Source organism: Tigriopus californicus, chromosome 11, assembly GCF_007210705.1.
Source record: "Tigriopus californicus strain San Diego chromosome 11, Tcal_SD_v2.1, whole genome shotgun sequence".
Lineage (NCBI taxonomy): Eukaryota > Metazoa > Arthropoda > Copepoda > Harpacticoida > Harpacticidae > Tigriopus > Tigriopus californicus.
In genome coordinates this window covers 5,666,436-5,690,188 of record NC_081450.1, presented here as the reverse complement: position 1 = coordinate 5,690,188, position 23,753 = coordinate 5,666,436, and the positions used below count along the sequence as shown (strand labels likewise).

The following is a 23,753-nucleotide window of genomic DNA, read 5'->3' as shown; positions in this document are numbered from 1 at the left end:
GAGCATACGATTGTAACCAATCACGAAAGGCCGCCGTTTTCACGAATCGCTTTGCTTTGTGTTTCAATGGCATGTTCATGGAGGCAGGGCCAGGCATTGGATAGGATTAATCGTCCAAAAGGCCCTGCGATTTGCGCTTTCACACCTAAGTCACGCAACAAATCGAACTTCGCCATTGTGCGTTGCATGCTCTGTGCTTCAACTGTTATGTTCGGTTTCATGTTCTCTACTCTGGGCCGTCTCAAGACTTGGCGAACGAACAGCTGATCATTCCATCCATCCAACCACCCTCCTCATGAGATGCACCCAACCAACCAACCAACCATCCATCCATCCATCCATCCAACCATGCCCACGTTCAACGTCCAAAGTGCGTCCGTTCCTCTGTTTCGCTATTCGGCTTCATGCAGTGGTTCTCGCGAGTCTGTCTGTTCGGTTTTGGTAGTGCGAGGCATCAGTCTGGAGTTATCTCTCTGGGAGTGTACATCTCGCGACAAGAACGTTAATCCCTGGCAGAGAGGATTAAGCCGACTCTGGAGATTTATAGAACACCACTTTGCGAAGATATTCCTGAACAGTTTTCCTTGAGACTCTGAAGTGACTTCGGAGTTGTCGCATGTTGGTGGTGAAATATGTACAGTTGGTGAAGTGAGACGATCCCAAGTTGACTCTGAACATGTTCAAAACCAAGGTGAGTTTCTTTTGGTGTGATAGTGTGCAGTACTAGATCCTTAGTTCGTACACTTGGTTTCACATCTTTAAGATGTCCAAGATTAGGAAAACAACCCTCCCCTCTTCCTGAAAAATTGTGCTAATTTTTGAGTGCTATGAAAGGAAGGAAAGATGACTATCGCAATCCGGAATTCCTTCACTAGATTTCTCAAACCCCTGGCCTTTTGTGCACTTTTTACCATGAGGTTTTCTTAGGGTTACAAAGCGCGAGATTACGTTCTCATCTAGAGTCTTATACGACTTTACAACTTCACATCAATTGTATCTCCTAATCCAAATCAGTCCGTCAATTGATACAATGGTTGCGGAAAATGGTCGTCAATAGAGATCGGTTTTAAATTGAGTGATTGAGATTCAATTTGTGGGAATGGCCATCATGTTCATGACCTCTAACTGTCAAGATCCATTTTGAATTGTACCTCTCCAGTTGCCAAGAGGCATATATGTCCGCATAGGCGAACACGCTTTTGGCACGGTTTTATCTATGATCAAATGTAAAATAATTGCTCCTGTGACCAAACACGCGTTCAAAAATCACAGGACTGACGTAAAATGACCAAACTTGGCAAGCCGCTGCTATTCCGAATTTCGCATGACCATACTGAATTTCAAAAGACGAAATTTTATGGTTGGCAAATCCATTCTGGTGAAAACAGTCATTATCCTCGTTGGTACGACTTCGATTAATTACTTTTCTTACTTTTGAAGTAACCACACAAATTAAGCAAAATTGAAATTGAACAAATGCACCCTACTCTTCATGTGCAAAATCGCCCTCTTTTTCAATGACTGGGGGGCTTCATTAGCGAGGATTGAGGAATGCAAGAGATTATGCACGAAAAGTCAGTAATGCCATTTCTCTCACAGTAATTCAGATAACGTAAAAAGAGACCCTCTTTGTTTCCCTCCCCCCTTTAGTCTTTCAAGATCACGCATGTGTGACTCGTTTGGGGTCATCAAGTTCAAAGTGCAACATGGTTTCTAATAAATTTCGGATTTTATTGGGCGAACCAAGTTAACGGGGATTGGCGTACTTGAGGCCTTTTCACCTAGGATGACCCTCAAAATGACTCAGAACCAAAGTCACCTTTAAGTTTACGACTTAACAGCCTCACTTGGATCCACCAAAGAGTTTGGTCGTCTTCATCCGCACCTCCATCGTTCTCGCTTTGTTTCCTTGTAAATGAACTGGACTTTTTGCTTTCCCACTATCAACAGGCATGAATAAAAACACGATTGCTTCACCATCACCTTTGATGCGCATGTCGACCTTTTTTGTGGCCAGATTTCTTCATTTTCTCGACATATGTTTTTGTTTGCTTTTTTCAGGTTCTGGCCAAAGCTGTTCTTCAAGGCTTTGCCTTCCTGCACCTCATAGTTCTACTCACACTTATATTGGAGCCCTTTGGGCATGTCTTGGCATTAGGGGTCTATGCTGAAAATGGTCAGATCTGTGAAGATCACATGGAGATGATTCAAGAACTGGAATATGAAGACCAGATCATTTGCAAGGTTCAGATGGTTCGAAAGTGTCAAGATGAGATCGACCTGTCGGAAGACATGGAAGATGCCGAAACTTGTCACACCATGTACAAAAAAGAGTGCGAGATCTTCTATCGGCCCCATATGACCAAGGTCAAGGTGAAGGTGTGTCCCAATGGTGTGGGCAAGCCGGAGAAATTGGAGCGGAGTCTCGATGTTCAGGAAAACAATGAGGTGGACTTCCTGCCCAACAGTGTTGTCATTGATGTCCGCCCTGCTCCCAAGATTGAGAATGCCACCTCATCCAGTGAATGCGTGGACGGGAAACGGGAGGTGTGCGTGAAAAAGTATGACACCGAGTGCCATACCAAGATGATCAAACACGAGATGATGGAGGACCACCCCAAGTGTCATGTCAAGATGGTGGAGAAGTGCTCCCCGGGTCCGGGGGATTCAGGGTGTCACAAGGTACCAGCCATGAGATGTCGCATTGAGCCTCGTAAAGTGACCAAAGCCCAACCTGAGACCAAATGTGAGCGAGTGGTCCGGGAGTTGTGCCGATCTGAAGAATGCGAACAAGCAAAAGCGGGATCGATCAGGGGTGACCAATGCTATTTCCGAAGCCAAGTGGTGAGTCACACTGACTACCTCGAACCCATTCAGGGTTTCTTGGGAAACAAAAGCTGAAGGAAAACGTGTGTGTTTGCTTGTGTTTTAGCACTATCCTTAGTGCCCATGTAGAAAAGGGCCCAAACTAGATCGTTGCCCCGTGTGGGATGATCAGTTCGATTCGTGAGAAGGAAAATGTGTCATTTATTGTCGAAGGGAATGAATCACGGACGGCTCTACAAGTTTAAGACTCGTTGCCCCGACTCAAGGTCAGCTCTGGGAAATGAGTAATGAAGCAAGTTGAACCCCAAAACGGGACGAGTAAGATTACAAAGCAACTCACCTCCCATCATGTGGGAATAATTCCATTTAACCAGTACCTTTGTGAGATGGATTGACGATGAACGAACATCTTACGTTTGAAAGGTTGGACTTTAATCTCGAAAGACACCCCAAAACGTCCAATCACGGTAGCTTCAGAGCCAAAGTCAGTTTTAGTTGCCATCTCATGGTTCTCATGTGGCCACAACACTAGAATGAGATAAATACCCATCGCATCACATTTGGACTTTGCCGAATAAGTAGGGAATGGAAGAGCTCTTTCAACTCGTTCTGGTTTTGTTGCTTCTCTCAAACGACAAAAAGGAAAAAAGAATTGCTTTGGGGATGCTCCGAAGGGGAGAGCTTTTTTCAGTCTAATTGGCCGACAACATTATTGTCTCAACCATTTACCTTGCCCGAAGACTGGGATGATGTGGAAAAAAATGTTACCAGTTGTTGAAGAACAATTAAAACTATCGGGATTTTGACTCTCGATGAATTGGCTAAAAATGCATGAAAGAGCCAAATTGGTGGAGAATTATATATTTATTGAGGGCTATGGTCAGAATGGTCAAATTAACCTGCTTCTTTGTGAACGCCACGCATTCATTGACAGTGATTTATGCTATCAAAAATACCAGTTGCAGCATATCGTAAATCTCCACATACACGAATATTCAAATTGAGCTAGACTACATAGAGAGATCTCATGGACTCGAATCATTTGTGTTTCATCTTTTCTTCTGCTCGCACGTAGTCCTCGCTTAGAGAAAATAGATTCCAAAAGATACCGTTTTCCCCGAAGCTTTTTTTGTCCTCAGGCCGACTGCCAAAAACAAGATTGACGCCAAAAATAAGATCATTTTTGATAATGGATTTCTCAAGCAAAATTCAGGGCTTCGTAGGTGCCGATTGGCCAATAATGGTAATCTGCCGTCGAGGCATTGTTACAACACGAATAGCCCATTTCGTGGTCAGTATTCCGAGCCAATTTCGGACCGATTTCTGATTGATACCCCAATGGACAGTGATACATCCCAGAAACATAATCTTCCCTCTGATGATTGGCTTTGCTGTTGTTTCTATTTCAACTCTGATGATTGGCTTTGCTGTTGTTTCTATTTCAAGTTTTGAGAGGGAGTGAGTGATAAACTGAAAACCGCTTATGTTCTTGATCGATGGTTGCGAAGATCGCATTCCGAGACTTCTTTTGGGATTATTGTGGCGTAGAGATTCTCGTCTGATAATTCGGATAAGAATGGAGAATTTTTCACGGGCTCTCCATAAAATGCAGTCATAAATTCAGTTGACCATGAAAAAGTGCCAAAGTTTGGTTGTCGATGTGTTGGTATGCAGCTGTGGTTCCCAAGGAATGATAATGATGATATGAATGGTTCCCAGTCACCTAGAACAGCTTTCAAAGCCATTGTTTTGACTTCCCGACGAAGCGAGAACAATCCAAGAACTTTGATTCGTTCAACATCTTGACCCAAAGTATCGCTCATGCAGATCAAAACAGAGTCACGAGCTCAAACCCACGCTTATAAGAAACCCGGGATCTAACCCTCCATCCCGCTTCCCAAAGAAAGGGTAAGAGATTAAAGGGAAAGTGTGGTTCTAGCCAAGCGTGCATAAAACTAGATTGTGATCTTGGCTCGCCAACGGGACTGTAAACACACTCGCCAGGATGCCTTTTCCCATTACCCAAGCTCTAATTACGACTGTCAACTCAGAACGAGAGAACACCTAGTGATCCACCGTTCAACATCGAAAGAGCAAAGAGCTACAAAGCCACATCTTCTTGGCATTTTCAATCTCGGCTGATTTCATGCCAAGATTAAAGTGTGCTCTCTGGCCAATGCAAATGAGTTGGTGGGAAATGAGACCAACATTCAAAGTGTTTCCACGCTTTCATCTTTGCCAAATGGTGTGCCTTGGAAATGTAATATCGGTTAGACAATTAAGACCTGTCTGTAACCTTGGAAAAAAATATCGTTTCTATATGAAGACAATTCATGAACTCATTTTAGAATCAGTGCCCATTCTCTGAGGTTTGTATCTGACTAATGCCTTCAAATCGCTACAAACTCACTCAATACCCCATCACTACTAAAGTTGGTGGCCAGTTCATCCGCCATTTCTATCCAAATTCTCAGTCGAGGGCTTTGTTAGACGCTGGATTGCCTGGGGTGATTCCCATAAGACCCTTCACAACCAGGTGCGAACATCCCTACTTAAAGAACTAACCGATATCAAATGTCATTTGTTCATGAGTGGACGAAGCCCTCGATGGCTAACCAATGTAGAGGGATCAAAAGAAGGTTTCCATACCGTGGCTTGACAACATCGTTCTCTTCTCAAAAACGAATGGACAATCCCGAAAACGAGTTTGTCGTTAAGCCCCCCGGGATCTTGAGCTCCTGGAGTTGCACTGACCCTGAAAATGTTCTGATGTCTGCAAAAGTGACAAGTCGCCTTGACAGACAAAAAAGAGGGTACATTCCAATGCTAATCATATCCCGACTGCCATCCACCCAACCATTCTAGCCCCAAGCTAGCCGCATTAACATCTTGATGCTCCTCATTTTGATCTGGATCCAGACAGGGTTTTCATTTCATGTTAGTCTCTTTCGACCACTTGTTTGCCACCTTTGGCTCGAAGCTGATCGAATGGCAACCCTTGGTATACTGTACAGCATATTTTGGAAGTGACCATCGGAGTGTGACGATTTGATTGTCTGCTTATAAGAGAGTATACAATCGTTTCCATCATCTTCAGGCGAATCCAAATTCCTTCACATGCATGCCAGCATGCTTGGAGTGAAAGAATACTGAAAGTCGTCTCTAAGAGCATGGATAATCTAAGCTACTCAGGCCAAGTGCTGAACTAGTCGAGTACTTAATTACTCATCAAAAAGCTTACAAGTTGCCAAATGGATGTGGTAAAGTTTACCGATAAAATAGTCAATTTCGAACAAACCCATAGCAGTACCACAGTAGACTGTACACTAACGTATTCATCAAATGGTGATGGTAAAAACAAGGGTGACCATTGGAGCAGAACTCCGGTTGTCTGTCTGCCAATTTGGTAAAAAGAGGGTTGTTAAATTGTACTAAACCCAACCCTCTGGAACTGAGGGTTGATTTCATGACGGTGTTGACGTTGCTGTTCGGTCCAAGCACGAAATGACATGGAAAAATCAAGTGGCTTCCGCTCGAAATTCGTGAAATAGACTTGTGGTGGAAGTCATAATTTCTGCTGCTCATTGCGTCAATCCAAGTCTGTAAGGAGCTCAACCATTGCTGTTTCACCAGAGACTGAGAGGGAAGAAACAAATGAATGGATACTTCCCCTGGTTGGTTTCACATTTGCCACTTACGGCAATGAACTCACCAACTTGTGATGAATGAGCCCTTGCGTCCAATGGAAAAAAAACAGAGTGTGGGGAAACGGTGAAGGGATGACTATTATGCATAGAGTCACTCTTAGAACAAGATCAACCTGCTTGTCTCAATCTAGAACTAGTACGTGAGATCTTTGTCAAAAGAGATCAAGTCGATCTCAACGCAATACATCACACTGTTATCGCCATTTGTACTATATGAATGAAAGGCTTTGTTGCAGTGCTGATCCTTCGTTCCGAGTACCAATAATGATTATACTGATGCCTAATTGCGCCCTTGCTTGGATCATTTGCCTCCGCGTTAAAAGAGAAGTGAAAAAGTGTTGCGAGTCCCAAGCCAGCTCCAATCTTTCCCGAGCTTCGACCAAAATGTTCATTCGTTCTTTGTTACGTAATTGCCCGAGTCGCACTTGACTACATACATATATACATACATGCATTTCGTTCCATGAAGTACGAGCTTGACCAAACCAGAGATGGCAACAATGCCGATATTGATTGAAGGGATGAGGTTATGGCCATGGTATTCCGAGTAGTCAATTTTCCTTGGGGAGTCAATCTGCTTTGATTCCAGAGATTCCGAGCGAGGAGGTGACAAACGGTTATTCGCATTTTAAGCCACAAACAGACAGAAAGATGTCGAACCCGAAACATGCATTTCTGGTAACTCAGTAGTAGCCACCACCCTTTATTAGTTTTGGTGTTTGCAGCAACACCAGGGCTTAGGCTTAGGGTAGCAGTCGTACTGTTCAAAATATGCACCTGGATAATTTGATAGCTTAAGAAGTAAATGATTCCAAAAAGCTCCAAAACTTTTGGATCAGGTGTTCAATGGTTAAACACAAAAAGCGATAGGTCCTATAGTCACCATTTGGTCACCGAAAATTGCAGACGTTATTTTCTTATTTAGTCTCTTGGCTGAAAACGCTTAGATAAGGAAAACTACAATTTTGTTAATTTTGATTGGAATGTTATTTTGCCGGGTGTGTTAGAAGGGTTTTATTCATTTTTTTGCCGACTTCCTTACTGCTACTGGGAATGGAATCCCCAACACTTCAAGACGGAAAAAGGCATTAATTCTCTTGGCTTTACCAAGGAGTTCTCTAGACATGGAGGTGGACAGTGGCCAGAGGACAGACAACAAAAGGGCAATGTGCACTAGCCACTCAGTAGGTCAAAAAACGTGTGAGTTTTGTTAAAACCTTGCTATTCAGCTCAATAACGTTTATCACTTTTATTTTCATCACCTTGTCTGGTGATATGTTGTTATCAAACTGGATGTATAATGTATAAAATACCCAGAAATGTAAAATAGCCAATGTAATACACTATTCTATTGTTTAATTCCTCCCTTTTTACCACCATTCCATTTATGGTGATTACTTGAACCAAAATCTAGTTGCTTTTGGCAGGTATACAAGCTTTCAGCCATTAAAAATGTAGTCTAAGAAGTGTCATGATAAATAGTTTGTACAGGCTTAACAACTAAGAGTCTTTTTGAACAATGAGATAAAAGTGTCTGGTGAGAAGATTTTGTTGCAAAGCTCTTTTACCTTATTAATTCTGAGGGATGACAAACTTGAAGAATTAACACAAAGTTGTGTTGACAGAAATATATATGATACATTTAAAAAGAGGTAACTCAATGGGCTTTTTTAACTGCTTTTCATAATCAAAAGACCAAACAGCGCAAAGTTCACACCTATCATTCATATGACTGCAATATGTATCAAGGGTAAACTGATCATTTTTTGGTTTTCTTCATTTCTTCCACTTTTTTGAAGAATATTATGATTGATGTGGTTATAGGCCAGGTCACCACGCAGGCCAACAACTTTACAGTTTAGGCTCAAAATATGGAATGGGGTCCCCAAGGCCTAATTACAAACACTTCACTTCAGTTAATAGCAAATAGGAGTATGGGTCCACTAGTTGGGGTCTCAAGTTGGAAACAGGTTGCTGATGGCCGTCTGGGGATAGAGTTAAAATTCCCACTGGCTTTTTACAACATTTTTACAAACCTTTAATGCTCTCCCTGGGTGTCATGAATGCCGTTGACAATGTGGGAACTAATGGCCAATGAAATGATTCATCTTGGTCAGCGATCTGAGAGCAAACAAAGCTTGGCTTGTCAGTCACATCAGTTATCACATAGAAGAGCAAGGGACAACACAACAATGGACATTATATTAAACAGATTCACAATTGCAAGCTGAGAGACACTCAAAAGAACTTGCTGCGTGCCCAATCATATGTCAATAATGTCAACTTGTGCACGCTGGTCAACCTCTTTCTTAGTTTTAATGAATCCACATCAAGCTCCCTTGGTTGCTTGCATTCACAAGTCTTGATGACAAGGCTTTGGTCTTTGAATGGCCAAGTCCTGGGAAATAAGGGTGGTTGGTCTCTGGGCTGCATAAAGTAAGGCTACTTGGGTCACAGTTGGGGACACTTTGTCACCAATGAAGGATCATTCTTGCTTTTCTCTTCAGTTTGGAGTCCTATCTGGATCATGTGATACAATGTTTTCAAATGTAGAACAGACAATCAGAGGATATTGGATTTGATATCTTCAATGGCTCTAATCCAGTGTGAGGGGACGGGTCAGGTGGGCCAACTTCTTGAAATGGTTTGACAAGATGGTAGTGAGGTCAACCCAAGGGCGGGCCATTGAGCAGTAGTCACACACAATGATTTATAAGCGGATTTCACTTCAGATTTCGTAGGGTCAGAGCTACTGATGGGAAAAGGGCAAGTAGCAAGTCATCACAGACACTCAAGTTCTACTTGTTTACAAGCAAAGCTTGGCCAAGTACCAGAATTTGGCCAAGCTTAACCCAAGCAGAGAGCCACTGCTAATGTAGAGAGCCCAGATGGTTAGCTCAGGAAAACTGGAAAATGAGGATTTTTGTTCATAGCTAAAGTTAGATTGCCAGAAACAAACCAGTCATTGAACCAAAGCCACGTTGCTGCGTCAGTGTTGGTGCACATTGTTGCTTTTCTTATAGAAGCTGATTTAATTTGTTAGGGTTTATAATTTCTTGAGTAAGTTTGGCCGCACCATTTTCCCCTCAAGTGTTTGTGAACAAACCCAAGTTGGAGCAAGTTCCTACTTGGGCAAGTTCAGCACTGGACTACTTGCCATGTCGGTGCTTGCTTCACATCAGTAGTCAGAGCCATGGAGTACGTCAGTAGTGGAGTGGAAAGCTCGGTCGAAGATCGAACGTCTTCTAGCGAGGTTTTGTAGATCTATGCGTTACCTCCTAATCAGATGCATTCCCCACTGAGAGAGTGTTCAATGTGCTCAATGAATTCCATCTTCATGTTTAGGTACTTGATTAGGAGGTAACGCAAAACTGAAACGTCTTCTAGCGAGGTTTCAGAGAGCTTTCCACTCCACTACTACGTACTCCATGTCAGAGCACAGTCGCTTCAAATTTAGTCCTTTCAATGTCTCGCAGCTGTTGATTTTTAGGGTGACTATGTGTCCAGGGTAGAGTCGTCCTTGGCTTTACATACCCATAATCAACTAGATCATGTAGTTGTATGAACAACTACATATCTAATAATATATCTCTAGTATGCAGACCCATGCTGTAACGAGCGCTCCCGCTTTTCTTTTACATTCTTAGAAAGAATTACCCCAACTTTTGCCACATGCATCTCCGTCCATGCGAAGTTCCATATGCCTAATTTATGCCGTTTCATCTTTGATTTGGTCTGATCAAGACCGTGTGGCAACACTAGTTCTTTTTTCCCGCCAGATTTACCTTTCTTCCCGATAACCCGCTAGTGAGCTTGATTGCACCAAGTGAGTCACGTCGACTTTAGCTAAAAGTTAGACTTACGATCAGTTTGCAAAAATAGCCGAAGGCCTTTGTCGTGAAAAATGACCGAACCAAAAGACCGTCCTCGGGACATGCCCGTGTTATTAAAGGGGAATGAGACCTTTGGCGAAGCCTTCGGAAGAATACTCGATATGAGTCCAAAGTGGATCTTCATCAATCCAGAGATCCAGATGGAACCATTGGCCAAGACATGGTCGGAGTTGGCGTTACAGATTAAACAAGATGAAGCTCGGACCTTGATCGTGGCCACTGAACGGGGAGATTGGGGACATTCTCCCGAACCTTGGATCGTTCAAAAAGGCCAGGATAGGCCCTCCCTTGGAGCTCTTGTCGTCACGGGTCCAATCGAGCTGAGAATGAAAAAGTTTGGTCGAGTTGCGTTACTGTATGGAGAGAAACACATCCTACCCTTTTTGGAAAGCGACTCCTACTTCAAGAAGAATGATCGTTTGGATTGGGCTGGATTTGCTGGATCCAAGCCACTTGAGTCTTTCATGAAATGGATGAGCCGAAAGAACCCAAACAATTTCTACCGGGCCCTCATTTGCAATCAGAGACAATACTTAGTGGCCATGCTCTCGCCCAAGTTTGAGTTCTCCACCAAACTCCTAACTACTATTGTTCATCTGTTTCCCAAGGTTATTGAATCAAATCTTCCAGCTGATGTCGAATTGGTACCGTTTGGATTAACGAATATTTGTGATCGATTGGATGCTTTCAATCAAGTCCAGAAAATGACCAAGAGAGAGATGAATGCCCATTACCTGGCCCTAACGACAGCGTTTTCATTGGTGCCTGCTTACCCCAGGGGTGACAAAATTAAACACCAACTTTACCAACGGTACAGGGCTGCAGCTGCAATGCGTAAAATCGTGGCCTTAGATAAAAAATCATTTATGGCCCCACTTCACTCGTGCGATCTAGTGTCCCACGAAATACCTGGAATCGTCATCATTGTGGCCTGCTTGGTCGTTGCCCGGGACAAAAATGGTGAAGCGGATCGCATGGTGAAGCATTCAGATTTGTTACCTCTAGATGATTCGGCTGAACTGCATGGAGCGACAGAATGGGGAAGAGCTCTCCTGAATCAAATGAGAGTTGTTTACTCCAAGTTCCGCCTCAATACTTTGGCCATGGCGTCGGAGGCCTTGGGGGTGGCGAAGGATTGTTGCCTTACATTGCCACCTCAATTTGAGCACGAATCAAAAGCTCTTGAAGTAGCCATCGACTATGCACATGAGCGTCCCTATGTGGGAATGAGAGCCATCCAAGACGATGTGATGAAGATTTCAAATTATACTCTTTGGGCTGCTGTTGGGATAATGTATCACGCCAAGACTCTTGAGGAAAAACCTGAGAAAGCAGAAGAATTCGGTCATTTCAAAAGCCAAGGACTGCTTAGCCGTTTGAAGAAAGAGCAATACCAGATGGCTGAATCTATGGTCAAGGATCTTCCAGGCTACAAATTTCGACTGGCTTTATATTATGCCCAAAGAGAGCCGAATGTTTGGGATGTTGTGACATTAAAGAATATCTTCATTGAGCTACCCCCTGATGCCGAAGACATTGTCCTCGAAATTTTGACACGAAAGAATCACAACGGGTTATGGTTTCAAATCAGGAAGCTGGAGAAGCAAATAGAGCATTCAAACTTCAAATTTCCCGTGCCACCTGACATGCCGTATACAACTCAAACTGTAGAGTTCTTGCAATCGCTTTGCACAAAACTTGAGGAACTAGACCGTATAAAAAAGAAAGAAACCCTTGAATCTTACGATGAATTCTTCGACGGGATCATGGATGCAGCCACTTTCATACTGGAGGAGATGAGCCTGAGCCTTGAACTCAAGATTGCAAGTACACAGACAGCTAAAGAGTCGTTCATTACCTCAACAAAATAAGCGCCGCTCCAGAAGGCACTAATATATATGTATAAGTGTAAACTAAAGAACGAAGGAGAAGGAATAAAGCAAGGGAATATGATGAAAGTAGTTCGTTGATGCAAATCAATTATGAACTAGAACATATGACCCTTATTATTTTGAGCCGAGTGACTAAAGTAATCAAAGATCAGAGAAAACTTGCCATAGGTAGTCTTAAACCCGATATTTGATATCAAGGTGAAAAAATCACACTTTCACAATTCGACTTCATTGCATCATGATGATTTCTTCAGGTCCTCTTCAATGGTAAGATTACACCAGTTTTTTGTTTGAGATTCCTAGGTTGCCCCCCCCCCCTAAACATAACGTGAAGATCTCGGCTAAGTGTGGCGGCACTGTGTCATTCTCCACCTTGTTCCCACATGAATCTCCAATCCGAGGAGCTCGCTCAGTCGCTTCAACGACCATCAATTGTTGCCTGTTTCTCAATGGCAAAAAATCGAAAGAAAGAATGCTCTACTCCTGTTTCCAAAAGGAATGAGCCAGTGATAGGTCTATGAGTTATCCGGATACTTGTAGGGGGGTAGTGGGCAAGATTTCCAATTTGATCTGGCTACTTCTGACAATGGATCGATTCCGAAGGTTGGCTGAGTTTATGGGGATTCGTAAGTACCAGGTCAACAGGGCTAATGACGGTTTGAAACAAATTTTGATAGTCTGCCGAGACGGAGACTGCTTGTTACAATAATGTAATTAAAATCATCATGTAGTGTAATTGGGTGGTGTTTGACTCAAGGAGCACCAAATCCCTTTCCAGCGAAAGAGCTCTAATAAACCCAAACTTGGTCAGAATAACTGCATGCTCATCTTTAAACGAAGCCTCATATTAGATGATATGTTTAGAGCGTATAATGATTGTTCACGCCACCAATGCTTACATCTTGTACCATAGAATTAAGGAATTTTCGATTGCAAATCACGCTCAATATCAAAATCAAAAAGTCATTTGATTCATTCAACCATTTAAAGTCAACTGGTTTTCGGTTTCCGATATGGGCTAATTCCATGCCTTCCAAGTAAGGGAATTTTTGAACACTCCCAACTCACTTGATCGAGCTTTTTGTCGGGCAAAGTTCAATTTCAGACAACTTGGAATTCTGTTGTTGCATTATGTTTTGGTGAGCCCCCTGCGTTTACATCAATTACCCTTAAACTAAGATCTATTGCACAGTACTATTTATATCATTCTGTTTGTTTCTCTCTTGCCAATATTCTATTCATCAATGGCAACATTTTTCTTGAGTGATGCTTTTGTGTAACTCTTCATTTGTTGATGGTTGAAAGCGTGAATAATGTCGGAAATGTAAAAAAATAAGACCCTTTGCATTTGCATCAAAACCTTCTTAACACTTCTTTTTGATGATATGTTTTCTTTTGTCTCGAGAGCAATAACGCTTTGTGAGTGCAAACTATTCTGGTTTAGAATATGGGTTGAAACTAGATGTCATTAAGAGCTCGAATGTATTGCGAATTGAACTAATCTGAAGCTTTTCTTTGCATTTTATTACTGTTTTCATATTTTATGTGTTTTTAAGTTAAAATGAATACTTAACGCAGGATTAAGCAATCAGAAATAGATTTGCATCCAATACTTCATGTGATTATAATTTAATATCTTTTTGTCTCATGTGTTATGCGTGTGCGTGTCGAGATTTTTCAAGAAGTTATTTGGTGTCAAAAATCTAAGAGCAATGATTTTAGTAGGATTGTAAAACACGCGATAAACAAATAGCATAATATATCACTTGAGAGCATTGAGACATCGATGAGGAAAAGGTGGAAATGACGCAACCACATAGAGAAAATTTAAACCCAATTCGAACTCTAATCTGATCCGACAATTTCATCTCGTCTAGCTGAATCGATAGTTTTTGGCCAATCTGATTCAACTTCTCAGTCCTAAAACGCTTCTTTCCCACCTTAGGAAGAACATGAAACAGCTCCAATCCTACGACTCCGGACATTTGGAATTAATCATGGCCACAAAATGTGATTTAGAGTTAATTCACATGGGCTCTTGCAAGTTCACGCTTCGCATTCGAATTATGAGGTGAATTGAACATAGGAGCATATAGCATCTAATTGCCGCTGATTGTTCGGTATTCACGATCATCATTATTCTTCAATGGGGATTAAGACAAGGCGATCTGATATGGTGGAGAGTGGCCTTTTCATCTTGAAGACGTAACCGAGATAAGAACCGTCCGCTAAGATGATGCTCATTCATTAGTGTATTGTTTTTAGACGCTTGTCAAGACACAATGATCAACGAACTTCGGCCATTTACGTTATTCGGCACAAAGTAAATCAAAACCGTCAAGGTGCAGAACTAAAACTTAAGTAGCCAGGCAGTCCATGCTATTTTGGTGTAACCCGTGGATAATCGAGTTCGGGATTTGAAATATTGTTAAAATTCCAAAGCAACATGATACCACCTCTCGAATCGTTTGCTTTTGTAGCAAATGTGAAGAGGCGTTAGTTGTCCCGCTGAGCCATGAAAACTTTATGGAACCCAAGTGATCATACTACTACCGACTCATCCAAAAAAGATCAAATGAACAAAAGAAAGAGAGAACAATAAAAGAGCATTCATTGTTCGTGCCTTTTTATTTGTTTTCTCCTCACTTGGACGACGTGGAATACTGTGCCCTTGGACTTGTGTCTGCTCTTGGAGAGGCAATAATGCAGATGAAATGTCCCTTCGTACCTTCTAGATATTAGCGTTTAAGTGATGAAATTCTCACTTGAAAAGGTGAGCTTTGATTCTTCCCCAAGCCTTGTTATATGTAGAAAAAAACATGTAGAATAGGCTTTTAGACTGAAAGGAACATTCGGACAGTATTTGGTGACTTGAAATGCCTGAATATTAAATGAAAATTTCTTACGCCCAGTTAGACAAGTGACCTGTTGGCGATGGCTTTCCCTGAATAGCTAAACAATTGGTAACATTCATGCTCCTCAAGTTCTCTCTTGTTAGTAAACACTCTAAACAATTCTGATCACGAGTCTTAGTCGAGACATCAGTTGCTCCAACTTCTACCACTGTAGTGAAGATCAGATCTAAGAAGTGCTACATACATCTCAAAGCTCTTTGTATTCAAGACAGATAACCTATTGATATTCAGCCCAGAGGATGGTTTGGCGTTTGCACACTCCCTACTTGCTACGTAGTCGATGATTATTCACGAACAAGCCAATTAGAGATCCCAATAGCCGCATTTAACTCAGTGGGGAATGTGGAAACCCGTTTGATGAGTGGGGAAAATATCCGAGGCCACGGCGACCAAAGGCCTATCATTTGACATTCCGCCATATCCCTGATCACCAGAGCGTACCATTACGATGAACTCGTTTGGTTCCAGAACTGTTTACATATCATCACTCACTTTGCGTCGGGTTTTGTCGAACTCAATCACAGTTATTTCATTGGAAGACGAGAAAGTCGGACTAAGATCCATTGTCGATTGAACGACACCCTTAAGTACAAAAAAGTGTAGACACATTTGTCACGGTATCCCCAGTGGATTGGCGGTTTTTCCAGATGGATAACCTCTTTGAATGGGGTCAAACTAAATTATGGAGTGCTAGTTAGTGGATGAGCCACTCCAGAAGTAATTATGTCAAGGACTTTTTCGATCCATTGACTTTTTTAACAGTCTTTGAATCCAATGAGATTTTCATCTCAGCCACTCATCTATAGAAACAGTTGAGAAAGCCTCCATGAAAGAAAGCCCCAAGCAATCGTGCATCAATTCGAAAAGAGTAACTCTTAGTTGAGTTGGGCAATGAAGGCTCAAAGTAAAGCTGAACTTAGCTAATAAATCTTTACAATTGCTCTCAAGTAAGACAAAGGGAAAGTATGCCAATGACAACAAATGGTCACAATAACGCTCCTTTTGGGTTGGCATTGATGAACAACAAAAGCCATCAGAACATAGATTGGAATCTACAGTCTTTCAACGCCTTTGTCACGTTCTCAGATTATTTCACCGTTCTCAGCCAAACCTTTGAGGATTCTCTAAAACTTTAATGGTTTGAATACCAAATTTGGCATCGCAGATTTCGTATTTCGTCTCATTCCACAAATTGTTTGCAAGTACTCGTATGTCCAAAATAAAAGGTAGACAACATACTGCTCGTATGGCAGCATATTCATGTAAGAAAGAGCTCTGGCCAAGATGATGGTTGAACTTCATCATCCGTCTTTGTCCGCGAGATGGGAGGTGAAAACGGCAAAAACCATCTGTTTAAGGCATTTTCCAGGGCCGATTTGACACTGATTTGACAGCATAAGTCAAACTGAGCTGTCCGGATTTGGTGGGTGATGGCGGAGGAGGAGGAGGAGGAGGATGGAGAAGGCGCTGTGGAGATCCTGCTGACCCATAATTTCTTGATTGCCACACAATGAGTTTGGGCAACTCGCAGAATCTGAATCGAAATAGAAAGTGTGCGTCTTTTCGCCACTTATCCCGGACAACTTTTTCTTCATATCAAACCACTTTCAGTTTATGGCTTAATGAATCTGGACAAAGCAGCGAACCCCACCACCGCACACCACTTTGCACACATTCATTGCCATTATTGCCAACTCTCAATTTCTCAAAGACATTTTAAATGAGATGTCCAGTTAGATACACTCGAAGAGAGCAGACTTGGGTTGAAGTTTGCAATTGAAACTTTCATTACGTCATTAAAAAGTTTGTTTACACAATTATTCTAGACATACTGATGTTATTGTATCTTTGGTGATCTTTGGTTTGGAGCTAATCGGTTACATTTCAACCGATAATAATAATTGTCATTGCAGTTAAACACATTTTAGCAAATTGCAACTGCAAGTCATCTTTACGTAGTCATGTCAAGTAACAAAGATCTACTCTACTAAATATGCTGTGCTAAACTTGGTATTTTCTCCGTTGTTGTCAATATTGATGAGAGACGTGTCATACACAGAAAAAAAATGGTCACCAAATCAGCCAGACAAAGAAATAGAAATACCCTTGAGTTAGCATTTGAAAGTAGATATAATTGATTTGATTAACACGGGTGTGCTAGGGAGCCAAGTGAACACAACAGATCCCTGTAAACCTGTGCATCCATTGAACAATCAGATTAGATGCGTGTCTTCTGGGCGACAATGAACAAGAATTCCTAGCAGTGCCAAGGTTAATGATGAAGTGGGCCAATAAAGTGGGGCTTAATTGGCATTGGGTGTGATATTTCCAGGCTATTGACCACTCCCTTCCTTCTAAAAGTGCATTCCTGTTGGTCTAACGGATTCCTAGATAGAGCACAGGGGTAGGTAGTGTGTACTGTGTACCAACAAAAAGTGAGGCCAATCGAGATTCGATGGCATGAATATTTCTTGGTAGTTCGCCTTGTTTGATTCAACCATTGTTGAAATTGGAATTCTGACAGAGATTATAAAGATTTTATCGAAACGTTGTTGGAGAATAAAGATATGGCTGCAAGTAGACGTGTAGAAAACAGTGCCCATTTCGTGTGCAATGAAAGGCTTGATTATGTTCCCTGCGAAATTGTTATGGAATCTCATCTTCTTGAATAATCATAGATTTTGCAAATTATTGCATCAAAACATACAAACTATGTACCCTTTGGCTCTTCAAACGTTGTTACTTGTGTTTTGTAATGCTATAAGCTGTGGATTTGAAGCATGATTAAAAGTAATAAAATGGTCAAACACCTCGTGATATCATAAATCCAACAACAAAACGCATATGAACACTAGTCGATTCTGCCTATTGGTATCATTTGACCTTGGCCATATTAAGCCTAGAGTTTTCTTCGGGAGTTAAACATGCTCCTTTCGAATGGACAGCCTCAATTTGACCAAAGGTCGTAAAACTTAGGACTGTGTATTGTGTTACGCAATCCATGAACCTCAAATACCGAGAGGTTGTTCATCTTGCCAAAGCTCAAGTTTCTTTCAAAGTAGGATTTCCATGCTTACCTACAGTGGTCAAATCAGATTTTGGTGCCTACGAAAAGAAGGTTTTTTTTAACACAGACCGTGTCATTCAAAAGGATTATTTGTAAATGTTGTGTATTGGAAACATTCACTACTTCGCTCTGCTTCAAATTCTAAAAATGCATTAGCGATGCTTTAAAACTTGTCCTAAAAATAATGCTTGCTGTTTACCTTTTTCAATCTGCCTCAGAGATCTTTACCTTATATTAACTTGCTAATATCCGTTTTTCACAAATATGAATGCAAATTGATGAGACGGCAAGTGTTGCACAAGAAAAGCAACGAAAATTAAGTTGGGGAGAAAGAATTAATGTCGCCACAGGCAATTGGGTTCATCTAGATTTTAGCAATAATGAATAACCCTCTAACACATTTTATGTGCGAGATACTTGGTCAAATCAGAACAGAAATGTGAAACCAAAAAAAACATGGACATCACTTCCAGACATTACAAACGAACTTAAACAAATATTGAACTTTTTCGCTTTCGAGACGAAAAAATCAAGTTGAAATTTGAATCGACCCTTATTGTATTAACCAAGAGTGACGAGGCAAGAACCACTCGTATTTTCGTATTTAGTAATACAGACTTGGTGTGTGTACTTTGTGTGTGTGTGGGTGGTTTGGGTTGGTTTCTAGTACGGTGATCTATGATCGTGACTTGATAAGCCAGAGTCATAAAGTCAAATCTTGAGCAACGTGAAATCGGAACCGATTGAATGAAGAATGACTTTCTTGAACTGCCGTGGGCTCACTTTGATCCGAGCATAATGTTCATGAATATTTGATTTCAATCTGTCTTTCGATGGAAAGAGATTTTGCCGAGAGTAGAATAGGCGAATACTCGTATCTCATCATTCGTTTGGTTTTCAAGATGACGGCTCAAGCCGAAACCATGGTGCTTAGTGCTCACTCAGTTGGTTCAGCAGACCATTCGAGGGTGGTCGATGATGACTCGAGAATCTTTTCTGCTTCTGGAACAACTTTCTTTTGTAGAAGCAGAAATGGGAATAGTAGTAGTAGCAATAATAGGAATGACTTTCTGATGTGGGCGTTCATACGAGAGATTTAAATAAGTTGTTGGGCCCACCCAAAACGGTTTAATAACCTCGGTAAAGCTCTCGGCATGTAGTGGATTGTACGTACAGTATTAAGTACAAAGTGGTTTCTGGCATCGAATTTACTCACTCTACGGATATCTGAGGTAACGAACGAACGAACCACTTCACTGGTTTGCTCGTTCTTCGACTAAAAATGTCCAAGCAGGGTCATAAATCACCATAGTACTCCTCTACCCGAAACCAGTGACAACCATGCAAAAATGGAAGACCTCCTTCGAGCATTACGGATAAAGGATAACACCATTTTGAAATGCCATGAGACTCAACGAACCCAGAAAAGGTTGCCTTTTGAGTCCAACCTGAGGGTGAACAAAAGCTCGAACAAAATATTTTGAGTTGGGGATTATCGGTTGGTTTCAGACGAACACTTTTTGCATTTGTCTGGAATGCCTTTGATCGAAAATGAGCTATTTTAATCCCGACGTTCATGATGGATCTCAAGTTGCTTCTTTCGTCTTGCTATATGTATAGAGACAGATAATGAGAGCAATCACGAATCACGACGGTATTCATCAACCCACTTGCACAAACATATGTTGTTGATACGATAGGAGTAGCTTCTTCGTTTGGTATCTCAATCCCAAGATTCAAACTTACTGCACAGTAGGCTATCCTTATTTCATACACAAAGCCTAATATTCCGAAGCTCAAACCCAAGTCATCTCAGTGGGTTCAAGGTTAAACCAAAAAAAGGGAACTTGATTGATTTAGCTAGTTCAGATTGAAATCTAAAAATAACAGGATATACAACCAGGCAGGAATAGAATGTGGAAAATTAGTTAAAGCTTCTCTTGGCGTAAATAACGATTTCAGTGTTCAAGTTTTCAGGTTGCTTTGTCAACACTTGCAGCAATGAACTTGTGTTTGTCACGTTTGTACGTTCGCCTGTTGTGAAACATTCAGAAGTACCCTAGGTTTTAAGCGAAAATGGCAGGAATGTAATGTTTTGAAGGGTATTTACCTCTTTTTTAATGCGAGCTCTTTTCCCTATTTTTAATTGAACATTTCGAAATGTTTTGATTAGCCATATCAAAAATAGACTAACTATCGAAGAGCAGTGTTGGAGGGCCACCATAATTTTCTATGATGAGCCTCATTATCACCATAAAAAGAAGGTTGGAATGAAGAAGAGAATAACAGGAATAGAGTGGGGCTGAAAATAGTTGCTGAAGATTTACAATTGCCTGATATTGATCTAAATGACCCCTTTCAGAGGGATGAAACTCATTAAGTTTCCCCTCACCCATTATTACGTGGTTGGAATGGTCGCAAACCCTCTCTTGCCGATACCTTATAAGCCACACCAATTCATGAAATGAACTGTGAATTAAAGAAAAATGAGATCTTATCAACTCATTCAGGGGGGCTGTCAAGTGGGTTCACCAATAAATAATTATGACTATCCGAATTACAAAACACACGCCAGCAGGTTCTGTGATTCTTTGAGGCGCGTACCAGCTCTACACGTATTGGCAGGCAGGTCATTAGGCCCATAACAACAGGGCATTCTCGTCGTGCCAAAAGCCTAACGCAACGATTATCATTGTACGTTTACGTACTGGTATACGACGAAGAAAAGCCGTTTTGGATTCAGATCGATCAATGGCTTTTAGCTTATGCGTCTTCAATGCTCTCAATAACCGTAAAGAATTGATCTTGGACGTGTAGGCCTCCAGCACGATGTTCATGTTGATAAATTTAGTACCACGTGATTCAGTTGGACGGTAAAACCTTCAATGAGGCCTTATGGGCCAAAAAATGAACATCATTCCTTGCCCTGATGACTGCTTGATTGACTCAAGGATCCTTGTCAGAAAATGTTATCTAGCATAAACCGGTAGATGGATACCATTCAAGGCCAAAGTTTATGAACCATCAACCATAAAAATGAGCAATGAATTTGAATCAAAGCTGAATGACGAGTGCTGAGATTGAAATTGAGAGCAGCTTTCACACAGGATTGGGCTCACTTTTAGCTTCTAAGCTCACAACCTCCAAAGTGTGATTCGCGCAGAAGTCTAGCACGAATGCATGTATTTCTTTGTTCTGGTTTACTTTCGATACCAGGAATAATGCCGTTCTCCTGGTAACGACTTTTTTGACAGGGGCAGGGGCAAAAATACCCATAGCTTTTGGGGGAGCCTCTACATAGTTACCATAGCTTTTAGCATTTCTAACAATAATAAATCTCATCATTTTTCCCTTATGCAAACTCTAACACAAAAAATGAAACACTCTGTTGGGCCTTTTGAGGTCGATGGGGAAGTCATAGACAATGTAGAGACTATGGCCAACATACTTGGAAATCAGTTCTCTAGTGTGTTTTCAACTCCACTGAGTTTAGGAGCAACAGTCCATTGCTCTATTGATGAGTTTGTTGGGAAATGTAGAGATGACACATAGATTCTTATGAGGAATAAACATTGCCTGGCAGCAATTTCCACACCCGTTTTCATCTCCTCCTTTTCCGGTTGAATATTACAGGTGAATGAGATCATTCCCGAGGAGAAATGCCATTTCCAACCTCATCGAATGTGTCATCAAATCCGAGACGAAGACGACGCAGGAAACTGAGCGGATTCTCTCGATCGATTCACAAAAGGTCACCAGTCTTTGACTTTGGGCCTCGCCGTCCAGAATTACCATTTTTGCCCGATCCAGCGACACTGGTCGTTGCGTGGAGGAGCCGGTTGAGAAATGTGAGAAACAGCGTACCAATCCAAACCAGTGATGAAGGAAATGAAGAAGAAAATGTGCCGGACGCCGCAATCGGATGAGGACCTACTACTTTTGGCACAAACACAACTGGATCTACCATCAGTTATGCCGTGATGGATTGCAATTTTGGGACAAAAGGGACAACAAATAGTATTTTCAACCTAATCATTCTTTTTTTACGAATTCAATCAGCCGAAAGACAAAATAAATCTTAGACACTCACATTTTGCTTGGATTAGGAACAACACGGGTTTGCGTGACGATTGACTCAATCAAGATGTTTCAAGCCTCGCTTGAAATTGACTTTGTTAAAAAGACTTGTTTGTTGGAATCGTTCTGTTGTGGTCTTGAACATGGAACGAATAAACTAGGATGTCTTGACCAATGGACAAAGTTACTGATGTTTTGAAATATTTCGAATGAAAGATTTCATCAAGAAGAAAGAAGAGCTTGGGTTACCCGATTTTTTTTTCCTCAAATAATAATGAGACAAAATAGGACATTAAGCATGACTCAACAGAGCCTGAGATTTTCTTTGTAAGGGGATTCTGTCCCGTCTTCCCGCCAATTTCAGTCATAATAAGATCTTCTCATTAGAACGGAAAAAGTTTAGTTTGTGAGCGCTTTTGAAGTAAGGGCAGCAGAAACCTGACGACAATTCTAGACGTCCTTTCTTTCGCGAAACACTGAAAACTTAGATGGCCACAAACTGCAATAACAATAGCAAAGCCATCGGTCTCTAAGAGTACCTTCAAATTCCGATTGAAATTGTTGTCAAAGAATTCTGAGCAATGCCAACAAAACGGTTAGAAAAAAATATTCCCCTACCCTTTTGACATAAACTAGACAAGTGAACGTTACATCGCTGTCATGCACAATGTTAATATAATGTCTGAATTAATGTACAAAATCATTTCTACGAGACTCCAGTGTACTCTTTGTTATTGTAAAAAGGTGGCACAAGCCCCACCAGATTGCTTAGAAGGAGACTTTTGTAGACACGACGTAAATGTACTCTTGTCTCGCCAAGCAATCAATTTTGTGATCAGTTCATGGTAGCGTACAACCGTTAGGTTTTTTGTTTATTCATGGTACAAAAGGAGGACACGGAATCAATCAAACAGTTATTCACATTATTTTCATGTTTCTTTCTTAACATGAAATCTAACATGAAAATGCTAGTTTCGCCCCAATTTTAAAAATGCAACTATTTCAAATTGCACCTTTGACCATGATGAAAAACGTCAAAAATTAATTCGTACCTGCCACTCTATTTCATCCAATCTCTTTTAGAAATTAAGCACAGTCGGTGTTGGATTGACTTTTGAAATTTACTTAGAACATAACTTACGAGATAATGGTAATGGTTCCCAAAACAATTGACTTTTTTAGGTTTTTGGAATGGGGTGTGGCGAAAATCTAGCTTCAATTTCGAACGTTGACTCGTTAGAATCAAAGATACGCTGGAGGAATGCGAGAGTTGTTAATCGTTTAATATTCTTATGAAGGGTTTTCTACATTGTGGCTCAGCTCCATTTCTCCACTTCTGAAATTTAGTAAAGCAAGCAAGTCTTCTATTCTTTGCC

General features: G+C 41.2%; 1 protein-coding gene across 2 annotated transcripts in view; it reads left to right on the top strand.

Moving 5' to 3' along the window:
• The first annotated feature begins 437 nt into the window (after window positions 1-437).
• The window catches only part of LOC131890027 (uncharacterized), a 25,261-nt gene continuing 1,945 nt past the window's right edge, over window positions 438-23,753 (top strand). The window contains exons 1-3 of one of the 2 annotated variants that reach the window (XM_059239297.1): window positions 438-691; window positions 2,062-2,844; window positions 21,934-22,389. In XM_059239297.1, the coding sequence (XP_059095280.1) occupies window positions 677-691; window positions 2,062-2,844; window positions 21,934-22,023 (888 nt within the window). In that variant the 5' untranslated portion in view covers window positions 438-676 and the 3' untranslated portion in view covers window positions 22,024-22,389. Of the gene's footprint in view, window positions 692-2,061; window positions 2,845-21,933; window positions 22,390-23,753 lie in introns of those variants that run through there. The other variant, XM_059239296.1, reaches the window with a different exon arrangement.